At 42.3% G+C, this 18,473-nt stretch overlaps 1 protein-coding gene across 5 annotated transcripts in view; it reads right to left on the bottom strand.

Annotated features, from left to right (window-relative positions):
• NPY4R2 (neuropeptide Y receptor Y4-2) overlaps positions 1–18,473 on the bottom strand; it is a 43,962-nt gene that overhangs the window by 10,323 nt on the left and 15,166 nt on the right. For 2 of the 5 annotated variants that reach the window (XM_080401728.1, XM_080401731.1), the window contains exon 1: positions 368–17,491. Coding sequence is in view for 1 of the 5 variants with exons in the window: in XM_080401732.1 (XP_080257858.1) it covers positions 17,494–17,623 (130 nt within the window). In the remaining 4 variants the exon portion in view is untranslated. Of the gene's footprint in view, positions 1–367; positions 17,624–18,473 lie in introns of those variants that run through there. The other 3 variants (XM_080401729.1, XM_080401730.1, XM_080401732.1) reach the window with 3 other exon arrangements.

Genomic DNA, 18,473 nt, shown 5'->3' with positions numbered 1-18,473 from the left:
AGTGTCATGATGTGTGTGGCCAGAAACTGCAAGGGCTGGGTGAGGAACAAGAAGTCTCAGGGGCTAGGAGGTAAGTGTTTTCCAGTGACCAGTGGTAACCAGGAAGGCTTTTTGTCACACTGCAAGGTGGCAGGGAGCACACTTGAGCCCCAAAGAGCCCCAAGAAGCTGCCACCTCCTTCTTGCACCCTGAAAGGTTGCAAAGCTTTGCTCGTAGGTACAAAGGTTGGGCCTGTCATGACAACTCAGACTGGATCCATTTGTCAAACACAGTTACCTCCTTTTTTTTTTACAATCAGAAGTGATAATTTGAATAAAGAGATCTGAGCTTTTATCAGTCTGAAATAGATAATTTAGAAAATCCTTACCTGTTACTGACTGAGAAGATGTCTGCTGTCACTGCACATTTCTGTCTTGGAAGAAAGAAGGAATGTAGCAGCAAAGTAAGGTTGTCTGTGTCCTAGCAATCCAGCAGAGAAGCTCTCCTCGCTGTTTCTGTAGACAATTTGGATGACATCTCTCTCCCTCTCGCCCTCTCTCCCCCGCCCTCGTTCCTTCCCTCCCTTCAGCTTAGCCAATGAATTCTGCTCTGTGATGATGGTCCGAATTTGAAGTTCTGGCTCCCTCTGGTGTTACATAGAATTTCTAAGGCTGTTTCAGAGGGATAGCAACTCCAGTAAGAAGCTACGAAGCTGTCTGAAGCACCCGTGGTGCAGACGAGTGGAACTGGAGTGGAAGCCCACTGAAGCAAAGGGGCAAAACACAGGAGCAGAGCCTAACCCTGTTCTCCTTCCCTAGGCAAGATTTCTGTAGGGGTCAAAGAGAATTTTGCCTTATAGGTATGAAAAGGTTGCCAGTATCAGTTTTCTCAATTTTTCCATTCCATCACAGGCAGACTGATTCTGAAATTGTATTTTAGAAGGGTCCAGGCTACAAGTCTTTAAATTATGAAAGGGGAAGAGGCACACTGTTACTCAGGCAAAGAACTCAGAAATGTGAGAACAATGGAAATAGAGGAAAAGAAGGATTTGCAGAAGCGCCAATTTTTTTTTTGGTTTTCCCCAGGACTTTCTCATGAAAAACCAAGGCAGAAATCAGAGTTACAAAGTTTTCTTTTGCATTGGGAAAATACACAAGCAGAATATTTCAATATACAGAGTATTTCCAAGGGCTATACCAGAATAACCTAATTTCAGTCTTTACTTAAAGGGGGTTTTAACCCGTGGTCAACTACTTTAGTTCAGTGGCTGATGCTATTCCAGGGCCCTTCTAAAGGTGTGATACATACTTGCAGCGAATGCATGTTTTCATTTGTAGGCATATAGTATGTCAACAGAAATTAAACATTTCAATATCAAAATATATACAAGTTCTTATCAACTAACTGTGAAAATAATTTTTCCTTTGTGCGGTATTCTTTCTTTCATTTTTTTTCTGGTACCAGCTATTACAAATGGGCTCATGTACTTCAAGAGCTTGGCTGACATCTTTCATCATTAAAGAAGTAAACAAAGCAGAAGCAGGATTTTTTTAAGGTCTTCCTAGGGTATTTTGGCATTTCTTATGTCTTACAGTGCTGAAAAGTGTAAAACTGGAATCTGTAATGAGTGATGTAACTGGAGAGCGGTCCTTAGTTATGGATTCTTTCTTCGGGGCATGCTTGAGCTGCTGCTTATTTTGTATTATTTTTCCCATCCCCCTTTTCAGGAGCTTTATTTACCAGCTAGTTTGAACCAGCACTCCATATCCCAGAATTTCCCTTTCACCCTAGGACCTCAGAAGGAGACGACCTTTCTGATCTGGGTAGGGAAGAGGACATGAAGCCTGTCCTTCTGCCAAAAAGGTACCACCCCACATAGATGTTGAGCCTTTTGCCAGGTCCTCAGGAAGTGGAAGTTTCCCATCTTACTGGAGCCAGAAAAGCTGAAATTATTTATTTAGCTGGCCTGTTCTCTTCTGTTTCTTCCTTAATTTATTTATCACATATTTATTTGTTCTGCTGTTCGAAGTATGAAAGTCAGGGGACAAAACCCACTAGGAAACAGACAGTCCTATTACTGAGGGGTATTTTGATTTGTGAAGCTGCTCTTCTTGTCTCCCTCAGCTTGCAGCATTCCTTGGCCAGCCTTATTTCCACACCTTTCAATCACTTAAAGATATGCTGTGCCACTTTCATTCTCTCAATTCAGACATTCAGGCAGAGCCTGCAAGCACCAAATTAGCATCTGCTCTCTTCTTAAAGTCAACAGAGAACAGCTGCAGCACTGTTCCTGAAGGACTGCTGTGCTCTGCTACCCGGGGATCAGGAAATAACCGAAGCACCAATATTCTGCTGTGGCATCTGGAACTTTCTTCTTGACAGATTTTTAGGATGAGCTGCTGTAGCAAGATTCTGGTCATGTTTTGATGAGGTGAATAGGGATGAATTAGAGTCCTACTGCACGAATAGTCTTTCCACATCGTGTCAAACTGCAGGGTGAAAATGCTTACTATTAACAAGCTAATGAGGGAGCAGCACCTGGGTCATTCCAGCCCCACACTAGTTCATGTACCTGGGACCTACACTCACACAGGAGCCACTGAGCGTAAGCCGGGTGATGCTGTGGGGCTGGAACTGCCATGCAGTACTCTCCAGCCTGTAGCACAGAGGCGACAATACTGGAGCTAGCTCAGAGTGAGAACAGCAGCAGCAAGACAGAGGTGCAGATGCCCGTTTCCTCATCCAGGCAAGTCCTGTAGGCTTGGTTCAGCACCCTGCTGGAAAGGATGCTGGTACCCAAGCTGGCTGGTTTGAATGTAGCCATGTTTAATTTCACTATATGATGGGGATAACTGAACATGTACCTGTGGAGGGTCTCTGTGAGGAACCTGACCCGTTAAGGCTTTTACAAAATGCACAAGCAGTACGTGTGTGAGGGTGCATAAGGGTGGAAATTCCTCTATATGCAGGACAATTGCTACTGGGAAGCAGCATGGAAGTACTGTAGTCCCACCTATTGCTAGTCATGTGCTGGTTAGATTGGCCGTTTCTGTTCATATCAGTAGGTTTGCATTGATTCTGGCAACCCATGGACCAACCCCTGTTTGCTGTTGATAGGGAACGGAGTAAAGGAACCGCAGCTGGTATGGCATGGGGCTGCCCTGCTGCGCACAGAGTGATAAGGAGGCCTGCTCCCATTCTCTGTCCACAGCACGTGCTCCTGTTACAGGAGGGCACTGGGGAACCGTCCTGTTTTTTCTGCAGTTTATTTCCTAAGACAGTTGGACTCCACGGAGACAGCATGTTTCAAGGGGGTGCAGATGCACGGGGAAGCAGTCTTCTGCTCTGGCCAAATAACTCCTTCCTGCAAGTGGCGATGGTGACAGCAGGGCCCCTACCAACAAACACTCATTGGGTGCAATTGAGCATTTCCCTGAGAGCACCAGGATTGTCACAGCAGTGGGATTACAGCTGCACTCTGGATGCTTTGAGGGTCTCCTCCAGCGCTTTTGTGTCAGGTCTTTGGCCATGTCAGCCCTCACTGATGGAGCCCTGATGCTCTCTCTTTCTTCCTCTGAGCATGGAAATTCAGAGGCCAATTCTCCTACAGTACATTTAACAAATCTAATTGTGTTCCAGCATCTGGAGTCCTGCTCTCTCTGGCACTGTTAAACAGTGAGCAAACAGCATCCACAAAGAATAGTGCCAGGTATTCAATGACAAAAGCATATGGAGAAAATGCACCGTGGAACAGTACATAGTCCATGTGTTTGTCAAGCTTATTAGGTCTACACAGCATCCTTGCAGGTATTTTGCACAAGTCTGGTTTGGCTTTATTTTGTCAGAATCTCTATCTCTCTCTGAAGCAGAATTGATGTTTTAACCATTTTCAGCCTTCTCCAATTTGTTCATAACCCTCCTTCCTTGGGGAAGCTATGAAACTGCTGTATCTTCCCAGGAGTTTTTCTGAAGTGCTTAAATGATGTTCAGACCTTCAGGAAAGTAGCCCTGTTACTCAGGGCCCCCTAGGAAGGCCCTTGTAAATGCATCTAGCATTTGGGAAGTGGATAGTATGATCCCTTACATCTGTATCTATGTTTATAGCTATATCTGTATCTGTATCTATCTGTGTGTGTGTGTATATATATATATATATATATAAAAAACTGGGTGAATTCCTCTGATCCACCTTCAGCAAGCAGAAAAATGAGAGTCCTTCCAGTATCTGCTACTCACAGGTTGGAAGGGTCGTAACCAGCTGCAGTGATGTTCACTCCGTTACTCCCAGGAAGGCACAGGGAGATATCATCAAAGGGAGCTGCTACTAGCTAGTTCTAACTAATCACAAGGGCCAAAGATTTGAGAAGCTGCCATTATATTTCTCATTTTACTTGCTTCCTGGAATCACCTTAATGACTTCCTGGTAGTGCCTGGAGCCATGGATGGGTTTTCTTCTAACCATTGGTAAGCTGTTTTCCTCAGTATGTGCAGGTTTTCTACTTACATATGCTCAGCACCACACTTGAAAATAGACCATGTGAACGTGGTTTTCCACAACAGAGATTAAAAATAAGCTGTTGTTTCCATCAGCTGAAATATTTCGTTGTACTACACTTCAGCAAGGTAGAGGAAAGACAGATGAAGAAAACACCTATCATGTTAGAGTTGAAAAAACACACTCAAATGATATATCTGGGCCTTTTAATCTGTATAGAGCTCTAGTTATAATTGCTCTTAATATTGTCTAAATATGTTTTATAGGATATTTCTCATATAACACATATTCATGGACTTCGTACCAGGCACAGCATAGTGTCTGAAGTCTACAGAATAAACATGTTCTGTAGTCTGCGTTTTCTGTGCAAACAGCTTTCATGGGTTGTTTGTCAGTGGACTTTGATCCAAACAAGATTACTGCAGGAAATTCTACCCCAGTACAGAAGGCTACAGAGCTATTTATATGGCATTTCTTTGCAGTAGGTTGGACGCTTAGGCATGAGCTTGCCTTTTTTGTAATATACCTGCCATCTCCTGGAGAATATGTTCCCTTGTGCATCTGCACTAATGGATTGACCTACACAAGGCACCGGGGTGGGGATGTGGGGGCAGGTTTTTACAGGACTGTTTTCTGCTTTCTTTCATCCTATTCTTCTAGTGCACGCATCCTTGGGGGAATGTCAATGAGTGTAATAGCATAATGAATCTTTATCTGGCAACAATTAATATAATACCTGTTACTCTAAAAGCTAGATAATTTCAAAATCAATAATTAGATTTACAAACATTTACAGACACCATGAATTCTGTTTTCAACAAGACCATTCAGTTGCTACTTAGAAGGAAAAGCAGTGATTTGATATATGTGAAAATTTATTTAGCTCTGGATCCCAACAGGAAAAAAGTCACAAAATTATCTGTGGCAAAGCTGGGTTACAAATGTGTGTGTTATTAAGACAAACCACCTAGTGTCAGAAATGAGATAGATGAGGCACAATTAGAGATGTAAAAGGCACGAGGTGAACCCGTTCCTCCTGAAACCATGCTGCCTTGCTGCTTTCTTCTAAGCGACAGATCCAGAGCATGTTCAACTTCTAGGGTAGGTGTGGAAGAGGAGAAATACATCACATGGTTTTAATCAGCTCCATTGTAGACTTTGCAGCTTATGTCAGGATTAGTCTTCTTCACCACTCGGATGGAACAGCTTTTCTTGTGGAATAGGCCCACACAGTTCACTCTGTCATAGTTCTTGGGGATTATGACCCTGTCATTGAGAAAGGCAAAGAGAAAATCAACGGCCAAGACGTGGTCTGAAAAGGATGCTTACTGAGCCACAGGCATCCTGGAGCAAGCTACATCATGGATCAGTTTGACTCATTGATAACATTAATAGAATAACACAAAATATTAATAGAAGTGCTATGGATTATCATAGGAGGGATACAGATCCCTGGTCATGGCTGAACAGATGAAGTGATTTCCCAATGTTTGTTCTGGTTTAAATGTGTTTCCCACTGGTCATTCTATTAGAGATTAGTATAAATTCCTGTACAGAGACAAAACAGGGATTAATTCTGTCTTCCCCATTCCAAATAAGACTTTCTTGATAATAACAAACCATTTAAAGAGTGCTGAATCACCCCAAGAAGAATACCTCCCTAATGAGTCTCTTCTCAGCACAAGCCAACTCCCTCCCTTCTACGGCTGAGGACAGCCAGGAATATTTACCACCAAGGGTTCCTTCGTTGCATCCTTCTTCACAGAACCCTTATGGGACTCTCTCCCTCACCTCAAGGAGAATTTTGCCAGCCTTCTTGGCAGATACTCAGTTCACACTACTACATTCAAGGAAGACACAGCTCTCCTTGGGATATCACCTGCCATCCATGAGGCAGGAACAAGTAAGATTTAGAAAGCAAAGTATCAGAGCAGGGCATATGTCCTGTTTTGATGAGCAGGAAGGGTGGGTTCTTGGCAGCACAGGAAAGATGTGGAGCAGCTCTGGCCTCATTAGACATTTGCAGGCAGGCCACTGGTCTGATACAGGGCTGCAGAAACCCACACATATGCGTGTGGTGGTGTGTTTAGGTATCTGGAGACAAACTGCTGAACAGAAAGAGGAAGAAAACAGAGGGCAAAGGGAACCATGGACACAGTTAGTGTCAGAATCAAAAAAAGGACTAGGTGATGAGGAAGAGCTGTGTGCCGGAAAGACCTTAACTGTGTTTCATTTTGTTTCTTCACAAAGAAATCTATGTGATTGCCAGATTATTCTGTTTGGTCACAATGAGAGCTAACTGGGAAACAGGAAGAGGGATTTTGCTCATGCAAGTATGAAATTCCAGTGCGTGCTTTCAGTGAGGATTTTTAAGTCTGAACATTTCAATCAGCTCCTGAATAAGCAAAAAATAAAAAAAGTTTGCGTGAACTTACAAGCTGCAGCAAATCATTGCATTCATCTTACACCTGCATTGGTAACAATCTTCAGTCTTCCACACCGCACCAAAAACATAGAGGTTTCTGTTTGAAAGGCACCCTGCATGTACACACCAGAAAATGATAGTCAGTAGATCAGTATGGACATTTATCAACAGACAGACCACAATCTTATCAAAGCACTGATTTCTGTAGAGTCACACCAGAGAAGAATCTAACCCAGTGTTCTGCAGAAAAGACACCATGCCTTTGTTCCCGAGGAGTGCATGAGTATATTACATGGCATGATAAACTGGTAGCAACCACATACCAGAGAAGCATTATTCTGCTGTTGCAGTGGACATGAGAAATGCCTTAGCTTACGGCTACGGTCAGATCTTTCTGCCCTTTCTCATATTCAACATACAGGTCTAGACTTTAATTTCTCCCTCCTCTCCAATTCTTCATCTTGCTGTACTAAAGTGAATTTAAAGACCAGCTGTGTTGTCTTTGCTTTTATGTTAGTGTCAGGTACCGCCCTCAGGTTAGTCAATGCTGCTTAAAAGTACATGTTTTTTTACCACATGGGCCAGGACTTCAGTTATGCATCAGCCCAGAGGGTAACTACTGAACAGGATAGAGTCTCTCTCTGTGTGCCCAGAGATGCCTCCAGGTGGGTTGATTCTTCAGTATACAGCTGTTTGGATCATTCTTCAGCAAAGAATGTATTATACTCTTCCAACAATTCTAAGAAAAAAAAGGGCTTTGAATCCGAATTAATGCTTTAGGGATGTCTAATGTATTTGCCGTTCTTACCGTATTTGCTGGCTGGTCTGAAGTAACAGCGAGCATCACACAGAGTCCTTGAGAAGAGAAGGATCAAGCAAAAAAGCGGCAAGTATTTCTAGAAAATAAACAAGAATCTTTAAAATTAGATGGCTTTTTCAAAGTTCTAGCAGACTAACACAGAATTAAGGATGAATCCTACTATTCCAAATAAACTCAGATAAAAAATACTTCCAGTGTACATACACACACAAACAATAAGCTGCTAACTTACCATACTTGCATGAGGTGCTCACATTTCATAAAGAGAAGTAGTGTGTATTTATATGCAGTGAGGAAACAATGGTCCATGCAAAGGGAGGTGATGTAAATGTTGAGCACCCTGGGTGCCAATGGACACTCTAACCTGTCCTGATCGTTAATCAGAAGGTGGTACCTCAAAAAGGCTTGCAAAGGCTTGTTTTGTGCACTGACGTACGTTGGCATCTTGATCTCCATTGTTTTGGTGTAAATCTGAAGAAACTCCATCAGACAGGCTAGTTACTCCACATTGACATTGGTGTCAGTGGAAGAGCCTGACCCCCAGAAAGCCATGCCTCCAGAACTGGCAGGCCATCAAGGAACAGCGGGGAAAGGGCACATGCTGAGCAAGGCAGCAGGGCACTATTGTTCAGCTGACCTGTACGAGGAGATCGCCCCCAGGTATGGAACACACCATTCATACAGTGCAGCAGTGTGGAAAGTCCACTGTTCTCAGACTGATTTATTATAATTTCAATTATTTTAGACACATATTATTTTGTCCATATTTAGTGACCTGCAGGGACTAGCTGTAGTGCTGTAGCTCTCAGCTGCTGAAGCAAAGCCAGGTATGGGGAACAGAGGCACATCACCACGACCAGATAGCACCATTTTGGTAGCAGAAGTGAAATGAGCTGTGCGTTGCCTCAGTCCTAAACGAACATAACAGTCAGGATGATTGTCACTTAGAGCTCCCTTCCTGACAGCAATAACTGTGATGCTAAGGACTAAGGGAGGCAAAGAAAGAAAAAGTTCCAGTTCTCTTTCACCATATGCGTGCCCTGCCTCTAACACAGCTGGAATCCATAGTAGTGTTGTTTCTGCCACTAAAATGAGGACATTTCTTTCCATACACATCCTGCTATAGGTGTCCAGGTCTTTGTGCCATTAGACTGTTGCAACACACAGTACGTGAGGCTGCATCTCAAAACCAGTCAGGAAAACCAGCACAGATCCCTGTGGCTGTATCAGAGGCTGCAGGGATTCAATCCTTTACTGAACTGGAGCATAGGCATAACAAGTTTTAAAAGTTACCAGAGGATTCCCAGCATAATGAATTGCATTTTATTTCATTAGCTTGGCTCTTTCAGCACACCTGGATTTCATTAGACACCTTGATTGGTATGGCTGAACTCATTATCTTCCACTGATTGCAAACAACTAGAGGAAGCAAAGCTGCACTGGAAGAGGTTTTGGGATAAAAGGAGCAGTGGCAGAATAAGCATGGTTTCTTGAGGGATCTGTTGTTGCAGAGAAGTTGGTGGCTGTTTGCTGTGTTAGCAGATCTGATTTATGCAAGTTCCTTTTTATTATTTTGTGTGTGTGTACTGAGCAAGAGGCTTTGAGCTTCTGCTGTACTTTGCTTTTAGCTTTGCGGTGCAGTTGTCAAGTTTTGTGTTAACTTTCTGATTTTGGTAGGCTGTGCTCTCTGTGGTTCTGCTGCAGGAAAACAGTTGTGGTACCTAATTAAATGCTTCAAGAAAATACTCTTCTTCTGATAATCCTTAAAATAGTTAATTTCTATTTGAAGGGAATTATTTGCTCAAACTGATTTTGTTAGTAATTGGAGGCAACCAGGTGAAAACACAGTATAGCTCTTACACTACTAAGCCTTTGATATGAATTTGGTTTCACTTCAATTGAAACCATTTGATTAGGGTCTGGTCTAACTAGAGGCCAGACCTGTTTCTGCCCTGTCCCTGCTGTAACTCTTGACAAGTCTCGTGCTGTTTTTTGAGGAGAGGTAAATATTATACTGTGTAATATCTCTAATAAGAATACAGTTGTGAGGAAATGTAACAAGCAACTTCTGACTTGAAGGGCATGGTGGATTCTAAACTATTCTCTTACTTAAGATAATTAGTTTATATAATTATCCTTTCTTCCTTGGAGACAAAAAACTATATTAATAACATTCTTATAATTCTTGCTATTTCTCAGGTAGATAAATGCATGAAATACACATATAAAACAGGAAACTGAAGTGCAGTGTAACCAAAGCTGTTGCTGCCAGAAACGCCTGGTAGCTCTACCTTCTTAACATGAAATGTATATTGTGTGCTGTGTGCTTTGTTTTTTCCTGAAAACAAACAAATAAACAAAAAATAGCAGCAGCTTAAAGCATCTTGGATTGCAAACTTGAGAATGAAGAAAAAAATTCTTGTGAAAGCCTGTAATATTGAGTGACTTGTCTATGGGATCTGTATCAGAGCAGAGGCTCAGCCTGTCTCTGTTTATGTTCCTGCTGAGCTGCTTGGAATTTTCCTCTTGAGACAAGCAAGGTTTTCTATGGCATAATGGGTAACAAAGGACTAGAGAGGATTCTCTGTTGTGCGGACATAAATTTAGTTACCTTCTGGGGCTGCAGTGTTAAGCAAGCGTCCTCTGGGGCTTGTCCTAGTCCAGCTTGCCTGGCTGATGGCTGTGATGGGTGAGAAGGTTGAGTGTCCCTGAGACACGGCCATGAGGGCAGCTTGCTGCTTTCCCTCTGTACCTTCTCCCTTGGGGTCTGTCGTACTGGCTGTGGGAGTATGGCAGTACTTAATGTATGGGTCTCTTTAGCTTGAGTTCCAATGCAATGAAAGGAACATCCAGCACTGCCTTTCCCTGTTTATCTAGTTCCTGGGTCTGTCGGGGAAGTTGGTGGCTTGGCTGAAATAGTGACTTTGTGCCAATCCAAGGAAGCAATTCTGCCCTGGAAAGCTTTTGCCGATTAAAAGGATTCTGAGTTTCCTGAGGAGATGCCTGAGGTTGGAGGGTCTGGGCTGTGGTCCTCCCTTGAACCAGAGGGGTGCCTGAATGGTGGCTTCAGATCACCAGGGTTCTGACGGCTATCAAATCGTAATTTGGTTCAAACTTGCTTATGTTGAAAACACTTCTTCAGTAGCCTTTAGCGGCTTTAGACATGATCTGCTGGATATCTATTTCTTCACCTTGTGTTTCCTGATTCAAAGCTATATCAACATACTGCTTATGACTAAGCAGTATGGTGGGCTTCAAAATTAGATTAAAACATGTGAATAAATCTGACCTGATTTCAAAATGGTTCATGTCAATCTGTTTTAGAGAAGCTAGTAAGGGAAAGTGATGTTCCTTCCGGCTCTGACAACAGGTTGCCTCCATTTTTAGTTGAACTCATGGGGATGAGCTATTGGGCAAGACCCTACCTAATGTGTGTGCAGCTGTTGGAAAATCAAGGACTTCATGAAACTTGATATTTTTCCCAAAAGCACCCAGCCCTTGTCAGTGAGAGTATAGTTTGCTGTTTATCAGGGGTGCAGCGGCACCAGCGTCTGTTGTACAGCGGACTGGAGTGACTTCTGTGTTATACAGCTTAAGGCATGAATACTTTCACTGTCCCCGAGCCATTATAGTTAGCTGTTAAACAAAACCTGCTTGTTTCTGCCTCTCTAGATTTGCTGCACCTTTAGCAGGACAGGGCAGCAATGGGAGAAGCCTCTGGAATTACAGTGGAAAAAATACTGGGATATTTTGAAGGAGGTTATCATCTTATAGTGACAAAGGACTGCAGTTTATCAGTGCTCCTTAATGGAGATCTACTTGAAATATCAACTGTGTAAGAGCACTGAAGCCCTGGAGAAGTGTAAAAAGCATGGGTCTGTGTTTGAGACATGCTGAAATAAATGAAATGTGGAAACACAATTTTGGAGGGTGGGGAGGAGTGTTTAAATAACACAGTCTTGCTGAGTGTTTTAGGTTGGTTGTATGGCTCGCAGGTTCTGGAGTTTCATGTAAATACCTGTTACAAAGCCAGTTCGCCCTAAAATAAAACACAGCTTGGCCCGGGGGAACATGCACACAACAATAGACTGGCACAGAAACTTTCAGGCTTCCAAAAGATGCCAGTGCAAACTTTCCTGCATACCAACAAAAGAATTAACTAAGAGCAAAGGGAACAAGAAAAACTGTCACAAACTGAGTTTATCTAAGTTTTTAAAATTGGCAGAAAGCAGAATGTGAACCACAAGCATCTAGCTTCTTTGGTATGCATAATATAATTGAGTTATACACTTGCCTTGTTTAGAATTGTTTTGGTTGGACTTTATTTTTAAGATCGGGGTAAAAATCTTAATGGAAACAAAACATGAATGGGTACAAAACTGTTAAGTTTTATATGATATACACTGTTTAATAGGAAAACTTCTATCAGATTTATGTGTGTGTTCTGGTGTTTGGTTTAAAAGATTTGGTAGTTAGTAGGCTAAGCACCAGATTTCATTTTTAGGGCAAGAACACCTTTGCAGTACTGAAAAGACTTGCCTTTAAAAGAATTGCTGGAGTGGTGGGCCAGCTATCTGAAACTGCCTCTCTCTCTAGCAGGGCTAGTAGGCAAGCTGTGTGCTGCCAGGTGGAGAGAGGGAAACCAGGGGTAAGAGAGCACAAAAATTCCTCTGCTCTGCCTGAGCTGTGTTGCCTCTAAAGGTTCTGCAGAGCCCCTTAAGCCTTTAACATGTTGAGATAATTGAGGACACTCTTATGTGAATGTTTCCTTTCCACTATGTGGAGCTAGTGGTGTTACAATCTAAAGCTTTGGGAGTGGAGGGGTATATGGGACGGTAGCTGTTTGTGTTGATGTAGTAAAATGCCAAGACAACATCACTTTGTAAAAGTGGGGAGAGCAAAGTAGAGCTTTGTACACTTTGTCTCTGTTTTCTCAGTTGTGAGGGTTTTGTCATCCTCCCACAGCTAGGCTCCTGGCTACAGATGGGAGCCAAATCCCTGCTGTGCTTCTGGTGTTGCAAAACCAGATGCAAGAGCTAATATCATCTGTCTCACTGCCAAAACATGGAGCAGACTGATTGCTGGAGGTTTTTTTGGATTAGACATGAAATTAATCTTTCCTACTTCTGTATGGCAGACAGCGTAGATCCACATAGCATAACAAGTCTTCACAGATGGTGGAGAAATGGGCTTGGGTGGATTTAAAATGCAGTTAAATAGGACTGGATCATGCTGGGAGTACTGGAAGTCTGGCTTTTTCTGGAATTTGGGTGCATATGCCTACTCAGTCTTAAAAAGGAAAGTAAAACTTTGTTCAAGCTTACTTAAGACTTGCATGGTGAAGCTTGGAGAGGCAAAAGCCCAGCAGGAACTCAGGCTGGCCACTGCTGTAAAAGATAACAAAAAATGTTTTTACTAACATGCAATGGAAGCATAGCGCTGGGTTAGACTGGGTAGCTGGTGGTTCCTGCAGTTGGTACGTCGGGCAGGATCCAGGGAGTCATACAGGATAAAATATCACCATATAAGTCACTGTCCTAGAAAAGAGAGTGTTCAGAAAGATGTTGAAGTTGCTTTTCATTTCTTCCCCATGTTTTTTTTGTTATACTTTAGGTTTCCATCCTTAAAGAAGCAAATAAGAATTTCTGATGCTTTGTCCAATTTTGTGTTAGCTTCAAGGTACAGCCGTGCCTAGATCACAGTATATATTCCCTGGCACTGGAGTGTGACTAGAGAAGAATTAAAATTAATAGCTACTGACGACACTTAAAACTGTCTGCTTTAATTTCTGACCTCAAGTAAGGAACAAGTCAGTTCTTTCTTTACAGGCAAGCAGAAGACAGAGAAACCAAGGGAGTCTTTTGTGAGTAGGTATTCAGTTTTATTATGCGTTAGGTTTTATGAGTAGATTTCACTCAGTAGCTGAATTTTTCAGTGTTTTTTAATTTGAGAAATAGAACCTTAACACAAAAAAATATCTCCCAAATCCACAACTCTTCTGTTAAAGTACTCACTGTTGACTGAGCATCTTCTGAGTGATCATCTTTCTCAACTACTTTACCATTGCAGGTCTCCTTGTTGAAAATGCTTACATACTTCCTTTCATCACAGCCAGTTGGTGTCGTAAAGCTGTCATTGGAAAAGACAAAGAGGCTATGAGACCAAGAAGTAAACAGCTTCTGTTTCAGACGGTATCTACACTTTTAATATTAAGAGGCTTTACTGAGGAGGTGTTCAGGAGCAGAAAAGGGAGCTCAGACAAAGCTCCCAGCTCAAATGTCACTTAGCCTGCTGCTTAAGCAGGATGAGGGGAGCGCTGTAGTTTACTCATCTGATTTATACCCAAAGGATGTCTGCTGTGTTTATTTGCTACTCCAATATCATTGCTTTTTCTCTTCAGCCACAGTAGGGAGAAAGAATTGCATGGGTGGTGGATGTCACTATAGGAAGAATTACAAGCAGGCCAGTGTGTCTCAAGCTGCTTCTCAGAGAAAAGAGGGGCAGTGTGTGGTTTTAGGAAAATCTGGGTTAGGAGCAGCAGAAATTTCTTAACTACATGTTCTCTCTTGAATCAGTATCTTGCCTGAAATTTTAGTCCCAAGAAGAATTAAGTCTCCTTTTTTAGTCAAGAATGATTTTTTAAACATGAGCTATATTGGTCAGAGGAACTTCTTGCATGCTTGGTGATGATGGTGTTGGGTTAATGCATGACTTTGTGATATGAGTTGAGTGGGAGAAGGGTCGTGGTCATTCCCCAGGGACCCCTGTGTGAAGGGATGTGGTTTACTCTGTATCAGGGCAGTGGAGAAAAAACCCCACTGCTGCTCTGAACTAAACTTGGAGTAGCAGTCAATTCCATCCCTGGAACAGGAGCAACCACAGCAGTTGTCAGTCCTCCACTGGGAATCATGCAGCTCTCGTTCGAGTCACAGCAGTCTGAAAATGTAGTGTGCAAGCAGCCTTCAGTGTCAGACCTATTGTACTAACAACAGCGTTGCTTGCACAAAATGGGTAGGATCTTTGTTGGCTTTTTACATTAACGTCCCTATCTGGCAAATGTGGAGGCTCCCCAGCAGAGGAGGACTGCTGTTATTCTCACACATGAAGGCGGCTATCCTGGGTCCCTGTTTTCTGTGGTTCTCAGCAGCATCAGGTGTCCTGGAGTAGCTCATCTTTAAGTACAGGAATCAGAGCACCCACCCATGGATAACTTCTGGAAGGATGTGCTAATCATGTTGGTCAAATGTACTAGTTCTTCCCAATCCCATAACTTTAAGGAATACATTAAGCATGAGATCCAAAGCCTGTACTAGATTTCTTGTTTCCCTTCCTCATGCTTTTACTGGTGCTGTCAGCAAGCCAGAAATCTTCTTGCACTGAGAAAGTTGTCTTCATCTGTAAGAAAACCGGTACCTAGATTCTACAGAAGCTCTTGGGACTCTAAGAGGTAATAAGGCTCCGAATTATAAATAAATATATAAATTTCCAAATAAGGTAATAAATAGAATGAAATTCTATTTAATTTAAAAGTAAAATAAGCACTGTAAATCACTTAAAACATGAAGTGTTACTGAGGAACTACTAATACTATGAATATGAATGTGACCTTATGAGATAATTAATCTTCATAAGTTTTAGAAGAAAGAAGTAGTCTTAATTTGTAAGACTCTGGTAGAGAAAAACTTGTTATACTGAAAGAATTCCAGTATCACATAGAGCAGTTCCAATCTACAGCAAACTGGATATTAATCTTGATGCATGCACTTCTCAGTGGCTCAAATTAAAAAATAATCCATGAGGCATCTCTAAGTCATTTTTGTTAGCCATGAAAATGTTTATTTTTAAAACTAGGATTAAAAAAAAAAAAAAAAAAAGATAATGAAGACTGATTTTTCTCCAGGAACTGTGAGCTATTTAGATAGGAAGTCTCTGGATCTCCATGGTCAAAATATTACTTCCCCTAAGAAGCTGCAGCTGTTTGTTCTCTGAGAGGGAACATTCCTTCATGTACCAGTTGAGGCTGTGCTCTGTGTAATCCTGGTATGAGCTGGCAGAAAAGGGGCAAAGTCATTCAGGACAAGTTTTAAAACTGTTCTGCAGGATACAAAAACTCTTTGAGAAAACTTACCTTAGGACCTTAAGCAATGTGAGAACATTCATTTAACACATGCTGCTGTTTAGAGGAATGGCATGATTAAATCAGTGAATGGAAGTCAGATTTTTAAAAGGCATATGCACATTTTTTTGGACTTGCAGGAGTGAATTGTACAGAAACACAGAGTAATTGACTGATATCCAGCCTGCAGTGCAGAGAACTTTAAAAAGTGAAGTACATAATACCAGTGCTTGCAAACGCTTGGGTTTTTTTCCCAAAAGGAATTATATTAAGTGAAGCCATAAGCAAGTTTAAAACAATGTTCATAGGCAAATTACCAAAAACAAAGCCAGAGAAAACATGCCATGTTAAATCCTTCTGATTTTACTGATGGCTCACAGAGCTTGAGACGGGTCATCTCAAGAAGCTAGTACCCCTCTGAATAAATATAGGCTGACAATTGATTTTGGGCCAAGTGAGGATCCCTGCCCTAAGAATGCTGAGCTGTGTGTAACCTTGTACTTTTACAAGACAACAGACTCCCTGTGTTTATGGAGCATCATTAAACAGTCTGCTTGTCCTGGAAGGCTTTTTTCTTTTCAAACCATACAATGGTTAACTGCAGACTGTTGTGGTTTTTTTAATACTCAATTCTGGAGAACAGAGACCATGTAGAAGCAGCGTTTTATAGGGTATTGTTGCCTGGTCTCCTATATGTGGGCAGATGTAGGATATTACCAATTGCCAGGTGGGACATTCTGTTTTCATGCCCATTACTGGCTGGACTTCTCTCCCCAGGGAGTGTGGGGAATTTTTATACTGAAGAATCAGAAGGCGCCTGCTTTTTATTAGTACCTTAAGCTCTGCTGCCATGTTTCCAGGGGGCCGATCTAGATCTTTTTCAGTGTAGGCAAGAACCACTAATGCAGTGTAGTGTGTACAGACTTTGAGGAGCAGGGCTTGGGGGATGACACCTGGCAGCAGGTCAGAGGGGGCAATGGAAAGGAACAGTCACTGCCATTGGGTGATGACATTGCTGAAGAGAAAGAAAAATAAAAGGTGAAAAAGGATGGTGATCTTCCATCCTCACTGTTTTTTCAGAGGTCACAGGTGTTAGCAGCATGTCTTGCCTATACTCCTGCAGCAGTACAGGTGTCCCCTGTGTGCTCTGAGTAGGAGCCATTGTACAGCATGCCCAAAACAGTGCATCCCTTCCAAATAATAATGGATTTTGACATCTGCTGAGCTAAAATGCCTGCTCTGACCATTGGCTAGAACAGAACCTGCAAAGCATGAAAGAGGCTTGTGCCAGGGCAATGGTGCACGGCATGTCAGTGTAGTTGGGCAAATGCATTCCTTTCTCCTAGACCTAGAAGGTGACTTTGCCTCATGTTATTACATAAAAAGAGACAGCACTATAAGCATTTCTGGATGTTTCATCTGGATTTATTGTATTCAAAAAAGCTCAGTGATACCATTGCAAGTAATGACAGAAATGAGACGTTGTATTTCATTATGCATCGTTTATTGTATTAGAACAATTAGGAGATTAGAAGTGAGCTACTGAAGTACTCTCTCTTACCAGGTCTCCCATGTCTTTGAGCTTCTCTGTGATGGCAAAGCATCTGTAGGAAAGGGAGGAATTCGACAGTGCAAAGAGGTTTGGAGCAGGCAGATTGTTAGCCCACACGAGAATAGACAAAACACGCCTTGGAGGGGTCACTCTTCTGCACCACGTCATAGTCACAGCTTTGCTTGTTGAAAACTGCTTTACAATTCTCTTTGTCATAACCAATAGGAGTATGAAAGCTGTCATTGGCAAAGAGAAAGCAAATGTTAGTCTGAGAGCAATAAAATATTCAATGTTTCAGTGATTATAGCTTGAACTAATGCTGAGTGAGGTATCTCTGAAGTTATAGCTAAGACCAGCCTGCCTAGCTTGAGCCACACAGCTACAGCTTCCAGGGCCTCAAATGATGCCTTGCTGCACTGCACTGTGTAATATACCAATATACTCAGAACTAGCATAGGGTTTTCTAGCACAGCACTCTACAGTGTGACACAAGCATGGTCTTGGCATGTTCTACCTCTTTCCATTAATTTTTCATTATTGCCTGTTTAGAATGTGGTAGCCGTTTCCTTATAGAGTGTCACCTGAGCAAAGATGATGGTCATAATCAAGTAATTTCGGCCCTTTGAGAAGGTAGGATAAGAGGAAAGGAGCATGCTGGAGTTAAATACTTCAGAGCAGAGCCTTGTCACTCTAGGGTCAGCATATTCGGTGGAGAAAAACACCTCTGGAAAGGGATTTAGATCATCATAAGCCCTTTAAAGGAGCTTCACTTAAGTCCCTTATGGAACAAATTCCTATCTACCCCCTTGTCCCTGCTAAGGGAAGACCTAACTGCAGTGTAAGAGGGGTTCACAAGTTCCTAAAAATTAAAGGCAAGCACCAACTGGATGTGTCTGGAAGGACCTGTGTCCGCTCCCAGTCAGCAGAAAGTGAGCTAAGGTAAACACAGCCAAGGATCCAAATGATCAAGAGCTAGATGTGGCTTGCCCTCGCTCTGTGATATGGGTGAGGAGAAAGGCTCTCTTGTGCCCTTAGAAACTCACTTATCCCCACCAAATGGAAAGCTGTGGGATTCCTATGGGCAAT

This window comes from Falco punctatus (genome assembly GCF_963210335.1).
Source record: "Falco punctatus genome assembly, chromosome: 9".
NCBI lineage: Eukaryota > Metazoa > Chordata > Aves > Falconiformes > Falconidae > Falco > Falco punctatus.
This window is presented reverse-complemented; position numbering and strand designations above follow the sequence as displayed.